Here is a 17,215-nt window from a genome sequence, read left to right as displayed (position 1 = left end):
CAACTTTCTTCACACAGCCCTCTCCTGGTATTCGAGGGCCACCAACTTTAATCTCCACATGGCAATGACCTAATCAGTGCAGTAGCTGTCTCCTCACACAGGAAGTCCACTCGACAGGGCTTCCTACTGGAACTCCCTCCCTCCAAGGCTCTCCTCTTCCTCACACTGGTCTTGGCAAGCAGGCAGTCACTGGTGCTCCAGGCTCCACAGCAAGTGGTCTTGCTTTCACTGGGTGATGTCCCCAGCAGGGAGACTCACAGTCTTAAGTCTCCGTCCTGGCAACAGGCAAAAATCTTGCAGAGCTTCCCCTCCTCACGGTTCCATCAGGCTGCTTGGCAGATGACAATTTTGGGGTCTCAACCTTGCCTCCCTAGAGCCTATTTCCAGCAACAAAGGTGATTTAGGGTCTGGGTCTTTGAAGTTTTATATTAGGGTTCTACTTATATTTAAGTGCATACTTCTATACTCCCTCTTCCTATTCACGGGCCATCTGTCACAGTAGGATAGACTCCAAAGCTGACAGTCCCACAACAGAGGCCATGGCACTAACTAGAGTTCACACTTGGATGTCAGCCACAGTGATATGTGCATCACAATGTTAATCCAGTGCTCCCAGTCCTTCTCTTTATGATTCCCTTATCAGCCTCTTATCCTTCCTGAGATGTGTCCAGGCTCTTTCTTGTGATCTCTCACTGAGCACCTTTTGAGGTGTACAGGGGGAGTCTTACTCTCCCTTCTCCAGTGGGCCCCACCGAGCTCACAGGAATGTAGCAATACACGAATCGGCCTTTGGGGGGGTGGGGGAGTTATCATACCTCCTCATATTTTCACCTGGGCATCACAAAATGGAACCTGGGGTCTTCTTTGTAGTAAGTATGTACATAGCGCACACACTGCCCAATAATGTTATCTCCATGTATTATGCCATCCCAGGCACGCAAACATTCAACACAAACATTCAGTCTGCATGCAATGCCCAGCACTGTAGCCTTTCTACATTGTTTCACTTGCAAGCAAACATGCATCCAGTACACACATTCATCATACACACGCTGCACACACATACACCCTTTAAGTACTGTACTCTTCACAGGTACACATACACTCAGTACATGCATTCACCATACACGCACTGCACAGCATTACATCCTTCAACTACTGTGCACATCACAGGTACTCGTACATCCAGTACATGCATTCCCCATGCAAGCATTGCACAGCACTGCTCTATCCCTGTGCTGTACCCTTCCCAGAAACACATACAACCAGTGCAGTCACCACTCCTGCACAGCACTTTGCATCTAACCAATATAGGCTACGGGGTGAGTTAAGAACACAGCAGCTGAACTTTAAAAAGTGAGTGAACTTGTAGGCCTCACTGAGGTGACATGGGTTATAAAGGACCTAGTCACCCCCTCATGGTACGCTGCTGCCACCGCACTCCTACTGCTTAACTCCTAGTTGAGGCGGTAGCCTTCCACCACTGTTAGGGTAGCGCATGGGCACCCCTCCGGATCCAACAAGATCGGAATCCATCAGACAGACCTATGTCATGTTTCACAGGCATGATCCATGTTTGCCTATGACAACAAAAATCAACATTAGGGATCCAGACAACAGAACAGTTGGGCACTCAGGGTGGGGGTACACGTCTATCACCACTACAGAGGACTTTTCCATCCCAACAGGGGCAAAACCCCACAATCTGCTTCTTGGGAGGCAGAAAGATTCTATTTTTGGCTTTCGGGGTTGGGCATGACCCTATGCCCGGTTGGGCCACCCAAACATTTGGTTTGTTTGAATTTCAATTACCTGGTGGCTAGCTGGAGAGCAGTGTTGGGGTAGAGATCCCTTGTATACTACATGAACTCTTTTAAAGGTAGAGAAATACATATTCATAAGATTCTGAACGGCAAAACTTGTTATGAAGTATATGTTTACAAACTTTCCAGTCAAAATGTGTGTATAGATAGCACTAAATCATCTGTACACAAAATAATTATTCAACATTAGAGCATGATTATCAAACAATACGTCATATTCAGCACCCAAACATTTTGTACATAAACATGAGGCAAATTAGATGAACTGAAATATTCTGCCATCAAAATGATGCCTCTTAGAAATGGAGTCTCTAGTTGGCAGATGTTTGTACTCTGTCCAAGTACGGACCATAATCCTAGTCAGGGCAAGTAAGATACACACTAAAAGTTTGCCTGTGCTCACGCTCTGGTAGCTTGGCACAGAGCAGTCACGCTAAATTAAAGAGGCAATGCATACTCACAGTAATGTAGTGAAAACGCCACCAAAGGACCCCATGTCAGTTTAAAAAAATAGCCAATATTTATCTGAGTCAAACTAGAACAAAATGACAAAAATCCAACATACACAAGTCAAGTTATGGATTTTCAAATATTCAATCAAAATGCAGTGGTTAGAAGATGATAGCTCCAATTGGAAAAAGCTGGTCGTGCTGGACCAGGGTAAATTCAAAAGTGCAGTCTGACCACGATAGAGTGTGGGACAGGTACAAGAGTCATTCAGAACTGCCGACAGTACCTTTGTTGCATCAATGTTCGGTGACTGGGAGTTGATCCATTCAAGAGGATGTGTTGACCTTGCTGGCGATGCGCCGTTTCCTGATCAGGCAACGTCGGCGATGCATCAAAGTCCAGAAGCAATGAGTACTGGTTCTGATGTGTCAGTGCTGCGTCGGCCAAGCTGGGGCTGCGTTGTAAGTCGGGGTTGTTGTGTCGTGCAGTTGGCAAGCGGTGTCCGCAGCTTCGGTGCAGGCAGCAGCAAATCAGCATTTCTGCAGTTGGATGCGTAGGTTCCAAGTAATGCGCCTGTGTCGTTGTGTCAGATCTTGTGTTGCAGCATCGCACTCCCCTCCAAGGGCCCAGGACTGGATTTGGCACCACTTGGCAGAGCAGGACTCACATGAGAAGAGCCCAGGTGCTGGTAGCAAGATGCAGATGAAGTCTTTGATATCCCTGAGACTTCAAAAACAGGGAGCAATCTCAGTTAGGCCCTTGGAGAAACTTTAGATTGCAGGATGTAGAGAGTTAGATCAAGTCCTCTCACTTCACTCAAGAAGTAGCAGGCAGCAGGGTAAAACAGAAGAGCAAACAGCAAAGTGGCAGTCCCTCCTTGCAGCCCGCAGTCCTTCTTTCTAGTAGAATGTCCTCAGTCCAGAAGTGTTTTGAGCATATGGGATCAGAGGCCCAGTACGTGTACCCAAATGTGCTTTTGAAGTGGGGGAGACTTCAAATAGTGGTTTAGAAGTGCTCAAGCTTCCTTTCAGCCCAATCCTGTCTGCCAGGAGGTTTGTGTGTGTGTGTGTGGGTGGGGGGGTTATATCAGTCCTTTGTGTGGGGTCAGGCCACTACCCTTTGAAGTGTGAGTCCCTCCACCCTTCCTGCCGAGGAAGACCTATCGGTTTGCAGCTTGAATGCAGGGGCAGTTGAGTGTCCTGTATTTTTGGATGTCTAGATGGAATGCATCCAGGTAGCTGTCACCGAACCTTACACAGACCAGACATGGACTAGAGGCAGGCTAAGGCACAGGAAAGTTAAAGTAAGAAAACTTCAACTTTCTGAAAGTGGTATTTTCAGACATGCCATTTAAAAACCACCTTTACCACAAGATGTGCTTTTTAATTGTGAGTCCAGAGACACCAAACTCAATTTTTCTATCTTTTCCCAATTGGAAATTACACTTAAAAGATGTTTTAAGGCAATCTCCAAACTAGCGTATGGGATAGATAGTCCTTGCAATAATGAAAATTTAATTTAAGAGTTTTTCACTACCTGGACATGGTAAACTTAAAAGTACATGTCCATCTTTTTAAATACACTCCACCCTGCCCTGGGGGCTACGCAGGGCCTTCCTTAGGGGTGTCTCACATGTGAAAATAGGAAGGTTTGGGCCTGGCAAGTGGCTACACTTGCCATGTTCAAACAGCAGTTTAAACTGCACACACAGGCTCTGCAATGGCAGGCCGGATGCATGTTTGAAAGGCTACCGTTGTGGGTGGCACAACCATTGCTGCCGGCCCATTAGTAACATTTAATTTACAGACCGTGGGCACATATAGTGCACTTTACTAGGAACATACTAGAAACTCAATTATGCCAACCATGGAGAAGTCAATGCTACCATGTTTTAGACACAGAGCACATGCACTTTAGCACTGGATAGCAGTGGTAAAATGTGCAGAGTTATAAAGCCAGCAAAAAGGAAGTTCAACACACAGTCAAAACAGGAGGTCAGAAAGCAAAAAGATGCCGGGTCTAACAGTACTGTTCAATGAACATGGGGGCAACTAGGAAAGCATTTATCAAGATATAGTGTGGAACTGGATATCAAGGAGCCCAAGGGATTAAATGAGGATGAGGAACTTCATGTATTTTTAGGAGAAGGAGCTGTAAAATTATTTCAATCATGTTTCTTTTTTAGGTTGCTGAAGTAACTGTCTGTTTCTCTGTATTCCCAGGATAGATACCTTTTTTCTTACGTCTTTTGATTGTCTGTTTTCATTTCTTTTCAGAGTGATGTATCTGGATTAATTAAGTAATGAAGGAAGAGAGACTTTTTTAAGAACTGTTTGGTGAGTTATTTTGTTTCACAACGGAAACCCAAATATATACATTTGAGTATTTAAATAATGCTTAAAGATTCTTGACAATAGATATTTTTTATGACATACTGGCATTGTGCAAAGATTTGCTATTTATCTATATGCTCACAATAGCATAATGATGTTTTTGAATTGGGTCACATGATGACAAGGAAACATTTTTAATTGTGATTGTAAATGAATGGCAACCAGAGTGAGCAATGGTGTGTTTTTAGCCGAAACAACTCATCTTCTGCATGTCAGGTAAAACTAAATCAACAAGTTAAGATTAAAGCACAATCTCTCATAGTCGTGGCCTCTGAACCTATGTGGCCTCTAGATAATTGTGGAGCATATTACACAGTGACGGTCACCTTCATGTAGTTAGTTAGGTCAGAGTTTCCATAAGAAATGTGTTTCTTATTTTCCTAAACTAATCACTGTGCCACTGTTTGACAAATCTGCATGAATATTTCCCCAAAAAAGAGTTCATCCATCTCAGCTCTTACCTGGAAAGTTTCGTGGGGATCTGTTAAATAGGGACCGAGAAAAATTAGGGGGTCCCAAAACACTGATTTCCCATTTTAATTTCCATAGGAAAATTCTGTTGTTCATACAGACAAAATGACTGAGCAGAATTACACAAAATTTGGCAAAAAGTGAGAACATTACTCAGAATGCATGGTTTTTGTGATGTGGTGTAAAACCTGTTCATCGGTTTTCAAGAAACTTGCTCTTAAAGAGGTAATGGAGGGGGTAAAAAAATAGGTGATTGGCTGAGGGAGCTTTTCCCTCTCTCTGCCTTTTTGGTAACACAGGACCAGTACCAGTCCCGTGGTACCGTGGGATATGATTGGCACACCGCAACTTGGAAGAAAATATTCCAGCTGCCATTGCAGGACTCCGGGAAAATTATTTTTAAAATAGTGTAAGGGGGCCAGGTAGGGATACCATGGCCTCCAGGCACATGTGGGGTGGAGCCCCATCCAGGGGCCAAAGGTTTTTTTTTTTTTCTTCAAACTACTTGTATTGCTTTACACACATCACCCCAACTGCACTGTGAAAGCTTCATTGCATGAAGCTTGCACTATACCATAATACCGAAAGGGTGAAACTTGCATGCTGGTACCCTGGGAGTATCAAAGTACCCTTGTATAATGAAAAAAAAAATGCATGAAACCAAATGTGGGTTGGGTGTCCATGGGCGGACCGCCTCCATGGCGGGACTGGCCACAGGGCCTGCCCATGCAGAAGGTCATTCACAGTAGGGAACTGGCTGCCTGTGGGGGTCTGACACAGTGAGCCCGTCCAGTGACCATGCCCTAAAGCCCAGCACTTGCTAAGCATGCCTGAAGGCCCCATGCAGCCGGAGAGTTGGCGGAATATGATAAAGAAACAGGAATTCACTGAAAAAACAAAGTTTTAAGAAATGTTATGTATGTATATGGTATTTTTATGGCCCAAATCTAGTCAAAAAGGCAGCAGAGCACTGTACATGGTCAAATACAAGTATAAAGTCAATGAGTAAGCGCAGATAGAACACAGAAAAGAATGGTTAATGCATTGTGTTTTAATGTTCTTTAAGGAGGTTCATCTTCAACCCTTTCCTAAATTGGAGCTGTGTTGGGGCAGTCCTGATGGATGTGCGGTGTTGTTTCAAATCCTGGGCACATAGATGGTACAAAAATGCTGTCTTGTTTTTTTTATTTTTCATACTACTTAGTTGTGGCTGCAGTTGTGCCAAGATCCACAGGAGATGATGAATTAGTTTGCAAGATAAGTGGGGGTGCAGGTTGTCTGGTTGTGATAGCTTTGTAAACAATGTAGTTGGTTATGAAGATGGTGCAGTCGGCAAGGGGAGCCAATAAAGTTATATTATGACTAGGGTGAGATGTGCGGCAGCAGGTAGGATGCTCATAACGGTTGCCACTGTGGAGTCTTGGAGGCTATGGAGCATGGCATTGCCACCACTCAGATGAAAGACTACCAGGGCTTGAGGTGCAGTTCTGAAGCACTTTTCTGGAAGAAATGTTTCACTCTCTTTAGAAGAGAGAGCTGGTAGGTCATCTTTGTTTTTTGGCAGTGTGTATCTTAAGGGTGAGGTTGTTGTCAAGGATGACACCAAGTAACATGCCATTCAGTGAAAGTTGGGGTTCAAAATCATCAAGGTTCATGTCACATTGGGTGTCTTGTTTGTTGTTCTTGGCAAACACAGGAATTCTGTCTTGACTGGCTAAACCTCAGGTAGGTGCAAGACACTGGATGTCTAAAGCAAAGAAATCTTTCAAAAACAGTTGTGTATCATATGCATTTTGGAGAAGCTGTTTTCTGTGACTAGAGCACCAAGTGGATCCACACTGAATATTAGAGGGGAAAGTATGGAGCCTGGAAGCCTTCTGCAGATGATAGGTAGCATTTGGGACCTGGAAGTGCCTACTGGAACAAACTGGTGTTGGTTGAATATATACAGGGATAACCAGTGAAGGACATTGCCAGTGAATCACACTCGAAACTCAAGAATGTGCATGAGGGTGGGAAAAGTCAACTGCATCCAGCAATATCAGGGGGAAGGAGTCACCTTCATCTGTGGTCAGGAGGGCATTGTCTACAACATGAAAGACAGCGAGATCTGGAGCCAGATTAGCAGTCAAGCAGTAGATGGTTAGCATTAAGGTGATCTTGAGGTTGACCATAGACTGCTTTCTTAATGACCGTGGAAAAGACTGGTAGGTGAGTCATGTGAGTGAAAGGAGCATTAATAGACCGCAGGAAAGTGAAAAGAAGAATAACTGATTACCAGGACAAACACCATATCCTAGCACCCCATCTTTCAATGCTGGCCCTTAAAGTATTGCTCACTACAAAGCTATTTTTTCAAGGTCAATGTTTCAGAAAAGAACACTGTGCATCACCAAAACTCAAAAAATGTTGTTAAACCAACGCAGAAAATCCAGGCATCACAGAGCACTTTAATGTAAAACAAAGTTTTCTGGAAAAAAACATACCTCAAAATAACTGCACTAAATACTGTAATCCTCAAGAGTTCTGTCTGCTCTGCAAGCTACAGAAACAGAATACTAGATAAAACTTTGTCTCGCCTCAGTAACACTGTCAACTTAAATCTCTTGATTTACAGGATGAACCTGGATTGTGCTACCGATATGCAATCCATAGCGTTTGGCCTCAAATTGTCGATTTGTGCTTGTTGGTGTCTTAAAACTTTAAAAAAACGTATATCTCTGTGTCCCTTTTTTGGATTTTTGTGATTGTGGTGTCATATTGTGTATTAGATTTGACTCTATTGTTTGAATTCTGATTTTTATTGTTTCAATTTTGTTACGGTTTATGTATCGCATAAATATTTTACTTTGTTACGGTTTTTGTATTACATAAATATTTTACATTTACACATTGTCCTAAATTAAACCTGTCTTCTCTGTGCCATAGTTACAACTAGGTTGAACTCAAGCAATGTTAGTATCTTGGAGAGCTGTGACTATTCCTTGAAGTGGGCAGTCACCTACTCTAAATAATCATTCACATTTTTACACTAGTATATATTCAAAGCGAGACAAGGTTACAAATCGCCAGTGTCCAGGGCTCAAGCTTGAATCATCTCTAGCAGACATATGGAATAAGTATTCTATAAATTATATTGCATTGTACTAATCATAACTGTGAGTACTGATTTTTTTTTTGTGATCAATTCTTCTGGGAAAGTATTTACAAATCCCCAGTTAGAAAAATACCTGAATGAAACAGTTGCTTCTGTTACTGTTTACATCGGTAGGGATACAGAACAGATCAGGAACAGTGACTTTCTTTCCAGGACTAAGTGCTTTCACCAGAATCAAAAGTGAAGTATTTCAATATTCACATGCTTCTCTACATTGCAGTAGATGAAAGAAGTTGCCCACTTAGATTTCTTCAATATACAATTTTTGCATAATGCAACAGAAGGTTTTCGCAATGTGAGGAGGTGACAAGGTTTAGAAACACCAGAAATGAGATCCTGAATAAGGAGGCACCTAAGGAGGAAATGTTGCTTCCCCAGATGTACATACCACCAACCATACTGGTAACTGACCAAAATTAAACTTTCCCGCTTTTTCTATCAAAATACCAAATATGTCTCTGGAGCAGGAATCAAATGGAGCTTCTATATCGATCTCATTAACTGGACACTTGATCTTGGTTGACTGACTCAAAAGAAAACTTAAATATGAGCTTTTTATAGTCTAAAAGGATCATTCATTTAATGGCGAGGATATTTCTTTGCATTTGGTTCTATGAAGAGTGATTGCTAGCCAACATGTGTTTTTCATTTCTACCAGAAACTGAATATTTACAAAGTGAAACTGATTCATTTAAAAAATCTAAACCGAACTGAAGCTAATGTCAGAAATAAAGATACATGCAGCCAAATCAAATTAGCATATTCTCATTTTGACATAGCAATTCAGTAGCTTTAACATTAAATAACTTTCTGAATAGTGGGCATAAACCATTAACTTTCCACAATGACACAGTCCCTGATGACCAGTGAGAGGGAGCAGAGGGATAACGTGTGGAAGGAAATAATTATTCTGGACAGTATTCCAACAGATATATCAGGCTGTTTGTAGTTATAGTCACTGGATTGGGTAATAACAAGCGGGCTTGGAATTACTGGGTCCACATCTGCATATGGAGCCTTTATTATGAAAGTAAATCTGCAGAATGGGTGGCCTGTGGGGGGAGGGAGGCAGGAACTGGGCAGCAGAAGTTGTGGGATGACAGAGGGGACACTGTAGGCTTTCCCGGCGCCCTAGGAGAGGGCTGGACAGAGTCCGAGGTGGGCTTTGTCTGAACACATGATTTTACCAGCTGAAATTTCAAGCAGCTAAAACGCAGATGTGAGAACACAGGGCCTCTTGTGACTGGGTGAATCCATATACCACCCACATATTCTGCTCCATTCGAACACGAAATGGGACCCATTGACCCAAGACAGAATGCCATGCAGGACCTCCCACACATTTAACACAATAAATACTTTGTCTGTAGAAACTCACCATACAAGTTCTGTATGGATATGATGTCATCAAAGCTCAGCACAAAGTCCTTTCCCAGTTTTTTGTAGTATGGTGACATCAGGGCACTCTTCACAGGCGAGTGCTCTAGACCCAGTGTGTGTCCGATTTCATGTACCATTACAATAAACAGGTTCCGGCCCTTGCTGTTAAGGGCCCAGCGCTCATCGTTATCAAAGTGTGCTTCTCCACGGCGTGGAAAGAAGGCATGAGCCAATGCTCCACCTTCAAAACAAGAGAACCTAGCATTAGTCAAGCACATTTTTGTACAGTTACACATCGACTTATTATTAATAATGTTGTACATCTAAAAGTGATGTAATATTGCCATCAGATTTGCATAATAAATTTACTGCTCTATAAATACCAGATTCAATAAGGTGAAAAATAGTCATTAAAAATTACAGTTCCAGCGTAATAGAAAAGGTATGTCATAAATTTGCTACACAGCCAGCATTTTGGCGAATTTACGAACTTTTATGCAACACAATGAAACATTTACACAATAATGAAGTTTACTTTAGCCACTTGAATATTATCTCCTGGTCCCCTCTCAAAGCTCTGTGGTTAACAACAGTAACTTTTGATGTGCAAATTGTAACACTCTATAGGCCCCCATAAAATCCCATACAAATATTGGGGGTTATTACAACTTTGGAGGAGGTGTTAATCCGTCCCAAAAGTGACGGTAAAGTGACGGATATACCACCAGCCGTATTACGAGTTCCATAGGATATAATGGACTTGTAATACGGCTGGTGGTATATCCGTCACTTTACCGTCACTTTTGGGACGGATAAACACCTCCGCCAAAGTTGTAATAACCCCCATTGTTTATTGTTGTGGTCATGTTAATAAGCATGTCATTGTGAGGACTTTCCACTTGCTTAGGTACAGACCATGGTCCAGTAGATCACGCCCATCACTTTAACTCATTTGTGGGCTTACCTTTAAAAAATCACTTGATATCATCAGTAATTGCCTTACGTTTGTCCTGCCTTGAGGCTGTTTTTGTCACGCCTTGCAGACTGCCCCCAATACATGGATTATTGCATGATTGGTGATATAGTTCAGAGTGGGAGAACTATATTTTTTGTCTCTTTCCTTCGTGCTGCATGGCAGCCATGACGCTCACAGCGCAAACGGTCAGTGTTATTGAAGCACTAGTCACATTGTTCACAGTTACCTAATCAGAGTCATTACTTGAGGCTTTCCCCATTAAACACTTGAAATTGGTACATGCTTTACATAAAACTGAAATCCTCAAAGAGAAAGTGTCTCTCCTGGCACACGGGGAGAACTGATACTACAATATTCACTGCACTCTGGAAAACTCGACCCATAATGCTTTGCAAGCATTCTTTTTCACATTTTTTACCATAAGTCAGCCTGTGGTGGTCCTAGGACAATAGGACCTGCACCAAAACATTTAGCACAACACGCTCTTTCTGTCGAGGTCATTTCTGGGTCCCCACACTAGGTTAGTGAAAACCCCTCCCACTTTTCAGTGTCTTTTTAAGCATTCTCATGGCTGAAACTTATGTTTTCTAACTGGGAATAGCTTGTTTTATAAGAGCCTTGTTTATAACATCATTGCTATGTCCCTGCTATCCAAGAAAATATGTAATGCATTATGCTCTCTAGGGGTTACAAATATGGTTACTCTACATTATTTATTGCTATTTTCTTTTTGTATTATTTATTGCCATTTTCTTTTTGTGTGGTTATGCCCTCTAGGGGCCTAACTATATATTACATGACAATGTTTCTTACAAATGCTATTTTCATTGTGGCGTCCTCTAAGGGCTGTTCTAAGCATTACCGTCATATCAACATATTAAAATATTCGTGGAACGAAAACTTGTCCCATAATGTTTTGCAGGGTGTTACTTTTACAAAACAATTCTTAACTTAACTCAGCCTGTGGTGGTCCTAGGACAATGGGACTACATCCAAAACATTGATTGACCACAATGTGGTCTGTCTACATCATCCCTGGGACCCCACACTATGTTAGTGGGGACTCCAAAATAATAACCCCTCCCACCAATCAATGTCTTTTAAGCTTTCACATGGCTAGAACTTTTGCTTTATAGTTAGGAGAAATTTAGTTTTAAAGGCCTTGTTGGTAATATTATTGCAGCAGGCCTCCTAATCCTATAAATACACTCTAGGGGCTAATTATAGGGTTACACTGCATTCCTTTCTTCTGTTTTTCTTTTTCATGGGGTTTTGCCCTCTAAGGCAGTGGTTCCCAACCTTGTGAGTCGTGAGGACGCCCACTGAATCATCTCTCCATAGTCCCTCTGACACATGTAATAAATTTGTTCTATAGCACCTCTCATATCACTGTAGGGTGTCAGAGCACTTTACAGGGGACTACACGGTGTACAATTCATGTCATCCACACTGGTAGGCACTTTCTAAGAGTGCTTGGTCTGGAGAAGCGCAAACACAGGATTCAGAACATAACACAGTGGTTAGCACTGACTTTAAAAATAAGGATGTATTTCTTCTCAAGAAACCTTTTTTTAGCAGCATAAGGAAAATGAAAGACTGGGGGAAAACACAACTTTTTAATTTGTGCCATGCAGTTTGCATATAGCTCTTTGACAGTTCATAGCTCACTGTGCTAGGATACAACTGCGACTTATGAACAGCACAGTAACAAAAGAATCTGTGAAAAAAGCAGTAACCCACTTTGCTGTGCACATAAAATACTGTCCTTTGCATGACACATGTTCTTTGCAGCAGGCATATTAACCAACTGCGCTACCTTAGATGAGTCAAAACTGACACTAGACAAAACGCCCATCTCTCTCCATCAGGTACATTAATCACCAGAGTTATCTTGACACTTATTTTTGCCTGAAAGCTGCAAGATGTACAAGGAACTCTGCAGTGCTTTTAAAACTGCTGCACTAAGGAAGTAATAAATATAATAACATGCACATGTTTCTATCCAAAGGCCCCAGCTGGAGAAGTACCTTCCTGCCAGCCCAGCCCAGCGTACCCCCTAGGTATGTGTCACGACCCTAGGTTGGGAACCTCTGCTCAAGGGGCTTACAATGTGGTTCCATGACCATGTTTCTTACAGATGATATTTTTGTTATGGTGCCCTGTAGGGGCTTTTTTGAGCATTAAAATATAATGTCAAAAGTTTATTTCTGATCAAGGTTTCATTGTATACGGTTTCATAATCTCTCCTTACTACATTTATGGCCATAATTCAGGCCAACATAACATCCTTATTATACTATGACTCTTTGAACACCCTTGATATGTTTCAGTGACCCTTCTAGTTTACTTCTCCTCTGTGGCTGTCTTATATCTTTTTGGGGGGGAATTGTGTTAGCCAGCCAGCAATTCTGATGGTGGGGTGGTGAAAGTAGTATTCTATTGGAATTAGCAAGGCAGTTTTAAATTAGGATGCTAAATGGCAACATTTTCATTTGTGCTGCAGATAGAGGAAGAAGGTAAATGGAAGAGATTTAGTTATATGCAGGGTCACTGGAATTATATGGCAGGAAAAGACAAAATTAAGAGGCTGGGTTGACCAATGTAGGTGGCAAGAAAAGTCCAGTTATGAATTTTCAATGCCAATAGCTCTAACTCAAGCAAATGCAAGACCTATTGCATTGCAAATGTGTGGGGGTGGGGGGTTGGGTTTCTTGTCTTTAAGGAGAAATAACCAAGTTCAACACGGATTATTTTCGCATAAGGAATTGCTATAATTGAAAGATTTTTAAGTCGTGATTAGGCGCAAAATTAAACATAAGTCATTATTCTTGTATTTTCTTCTCTCCTGTTCTAGGTCTATCGAAGGCAGTTCTCTTCTTCCATCTTCCTGAAGCTTCTGGGAATCCCTCGGATTTTTCCTTGGAAAAATAAACAGAGGACTGGCTGAGGTAAGTGTACTCTTGACTGGGGTTTGAAGGATGACGATATCGAGGAGGGCTGTGAAGGACAGTGAGGAAAGGTGGTGGTTTTTTTCTCCCTTCTTTTCTCCTTTTCCCAGTGTCATGCATATGTGTGATTTTCGCCCTTTTGGTTAATTTCACCAGGGTTTGTTTAAATTAAATTAAATAGTTTTGTGTCCTCTGTCACCCCACTCCTCCCCGCATGCATATCGGTATGATTTTGTCCCTTTTTGAAGAAGCCTCGTATCTTGTGGTGCCACGCCCCTTCAGGGACGTGGCTGGGCTGTTTGACGTTGCAAAAGTCCTCTGACCTCTCGTCTGGATTGGGGATCCGGGAGGGTTCTTCCCCCTCGACTTCGCTGCTAAGGCTCCTCTGTTCTGCGCCCTCTTTTCCTCCCGTGTTGCAGAGCTGCGCCTCCTCAGCTGTTAGCGTGTGGCTCACGACGCAACTTCTGGCGTTTTCTTCTTCCATCCCTCTTCTCAGCTTTTCTACCTCTTTTTGTGGGTGGGGAATGGCATCTATGCCCCCGGCGGATGCCCCTGCTGATCCTATTGTGCACCTGGGGTACTTATCGGACTGCCTGTCGCGGCCCATGACGCCAGTCCCGTAAAACAGCTCTCCATCCCAACGTGGTCGATTGGGTCATGAAGAACTTGGATATCGGGACAGAAAGTCTGCCGTAATCAGGTCCTTCCCAGGAAGATGGTGGGTCTAAAAGGAGAAAGGTTGGAGGGATAAAAACCAATGTAGAATCCTGGGGTTAGTGTTCTTGTGACACGCAAACCATGTTAAGGAAGCATGTCTAGAATGATCTGAAAAGCGCACCCTAATAGATAATATTGAAGAGCTTCTATCGCCCATTTAATGCACAAACACTCCTTTTCAATAGAGGGGTATCTTTTTTCTCTTGGGAATAACGTTTGGCTAATAAAAATCACCAGATGAAGATCACCAAGGTCATCAGGATGTAGAAGCACAGCCCCTAACCTCAGGTCAATGGCATTGGTTTGTAACAAAAAAGGTTTGGAAAAATCAGGACAAATAAGGACCGGGTGAGAACAGAGTATCGTCAAAACATTCTCTTTGTTGGGGAGTCAAGGAAATGTGCTGGTCTTTGTTCTTAGCTTGTAGTAAATCCATCAAGACCTCAGCTTTTTCTGAAAAATGGGAAATAAATCTTCAGTAAACCCGACCAATCCTAAAAAGGAATGTATCTTTTTTTTGTTGTAGGCTAAGGAATGTCTTGAATGGCTTGTATCTTCTCAATCTGTGGTTGTATAGTTCCTTTTCCAATACGATACCCTAAATATTGAATAGACTCTTGAGTTATCTTGCACTCACTGGGATTGGCTGTTAATTTCGCTTCCCTAAGGGTTGTGATTATTGCTTCTAAATGAATCATGTGACTATCCCAAGAAGGACTGAAGACGACAATATCGTCAAGGTAAGCTGCGGCATAAGTTTATGGGAATGAAGTATTCTGTCCATAAGTCTCTAGAAGGTGGCTGGTGCTCCATGTAAACCAAATGGCATTACTTTAAACTGATAAAAACTCGAGGGAGTAGCGAAGGCTGTTTTACACCTATCTTCGGGTGCTAAGGGTACTTGCCAATACCCTTTTGTTAAGTCTATGGTAATCAGATAGCAAGCAATCCCTAATTGTTTAATCATTTCATCTACATGTGGCGTCGGGTATGTGTCAAAGTGTGACATGGAGTTTAATTTCTGAAGTCAATACAAAACCTGATTGTATTGTCTAGCTTCGGGACTAACACAATGGGGGAACACCAGGGGCTATATGAGTGTTTGATAATATCATTGTCTAGCATTTTTTTTTACTTCCTCTTCTACTGCTGGTCGTCGAGCTTCCGGGATACGTACCTCCCCCTCACTTTGCTGCTAAGGCTCCTCTATTCCGCACCCTCTTTTCCTCCCCCATCGCAGCACTTCGCCTCCTTGGCTGTTAGCGCATCTCTCACGACACAGCTTCCAGCATTTTCTTCTTCCCCCCCTCCACTCAGCTTTTCCGACTCCTTTTGTGGGCGGGGAATGGCGTCCATGCCCCCAGTGGACACCTCTGCTGATCTCGCTGGTGTCATGCTCCCGGGGTACTTATTGGACTGCCTGTCGCGGCTCACAACATCAGTCCCAGAAAACAGTGCTTCTTAAAACAGCCTCTACCTATTCAAGTATTTCTAACAAGTGGGAGCTTATTGTGTATGGCACGCTGCATCTTTCTATTTAGCTTGTACATTGCTAGGTAGTCCTTCCAAAGTCTCTTCCCTATGGTCTTTCATCAAATTGCAGAGGAGAGTGAATGATAAATCTAGCTCCTTAAGCAAGAGGCCTGGGACCAACCATTGCCATATTGAGCCAACCAGAAAGTGTCAGCTAGATCAGAGTCACATAATACCATTCATTTGCCCTGTGAAACATTTGGATCAAACCCACCAAAAGACTATGTCAGAGACATCTGAAAAGGAAAAACTGATCTTTAGTTACTGTCAGCTCTGAAAAAAGATGAGGTGCAGGATAGCGTTTTCCGATAAATGGTGGTTACCCTTTTGGGGGCCCTTTCTCCAAAGTGAATGTGATTTCACAATCTCCTTTTTAGTTGCTTGTGAACCCTTATCAGCCCCACTTAGTTCCACACAGAATTCTGCGACTTTTGTAAACTTAGGTTTGCTCCAATTCTGGAGTTAACTTCCATATTTTTTTCTGCCCTTAACACTAGGTCTTCTTTGTCCAACTCTCATCCACTTGCCCATAAGATATCAGCTCCTGCAAGTGGTGGAACCAGCCTCACTAAAGGAGATGCTCTAGGGAGCGCTTTATTCTTACTTCCCAACATCAACTCCTTCTGAAATGATCTCCAGATGTCCTTGGCTGCTCCCACTTGACACTACCTCTCCTAATGTTATGACCGACGCCAATGTTGAAGCAGAGAGAAGGGTCAGTGGATTAACCACAGAACCAAGAACTAGGATGGAAGTAGAAAATGACTATCATTTGGAGCTATTAAATGTTGTGTATGAAAAAGAGACACAGAGAAAGCAACAGAGAGAGAAAGATATCAGGATTTTGGCTGCAAAATTAACATTGTCCCCACTGGGCAATGGAGGCTTCAAATTTCATCTAAGGCTCATCATGGAGGATCACTGATTCAGTCTCTCAATCTAACCAGCTACAGCTCCACATTTGGAGATCAAATATCTCTACAATCAAGTAAAGCTGTATTTAATATTTGTGCTTATGGAGATGAAAATTCCAGGACCAAGTGGGTGCTACCTCCAGTTTTACTGAGGCTTGTGCTAGCTGCCTGAATCCTTCATAACATGGCAGTCAACCTTTGTCTTCACTCCATCTGGACTTGCATCTCATAGAGTAGGCCAGAGGTGCAGGGACAATCAGCCTAACTAACCAGTTTGTGATCCAGAGAGCCATTAAGTGTGCAGAAATCAAGATGCAACGAGAACACTAAAAAAGCAAGCATCAGCATCCAGCTGCTAAAAATGGTAAACTGCAACATTTCCATATAACTTTCAAGTTACGTTGCTCCATGCGGTGTGAGAACAAACACTGTCAGGCAAGCTGGCGCAAGCTC

General features: G+C 42.6%; 1 protein-coding gene across 3 annotated transcripts in view; it reads right to left on the bottom strand.

The window, feature by feature from the left end:
- Positions 1-17,215, bottom strand: part of MMP28 (matrix metallopeptidase 28) — a 451,256-nt gene that overhangs the window by 182,974 nt on the left and 251,067 nt on the right. For all 3 annotated transcript variants that reach the window (XM_069226736.1, XM_069226737.1, XM_069226738.1), the window contains exon 5: positions 9,673-9,915. In XM_069226736.1, the coding sequence (XP_069082837.1) occupies positions 9,673-9,915 (243 nt within the window). The remainder of the gene's footprint in view (positions 1-9,672; positions 9,916-17,215) is intronic.

Source organism: Pleurodeles waltl, chromosome 3_2 (assembly GCF_031143425.1).
Source record: "Pleurodeles waltl isolate 20211129_DDA chromosome 3_2, aPleWal1.hap1.20221129, whole genome shotgun sequence".
Lineage (NCBI taxonomy): Eukaryota > Metazoa > Chordata > Amphibia > Caudata > Salamandridae > Pleurodeles > Pleurodeles waltl.
The sequence above is the reverse complement of the archived record's forward strand: the minus strand, read 5'-3'. Positions and strand labels throughout refer to the sequence as shown.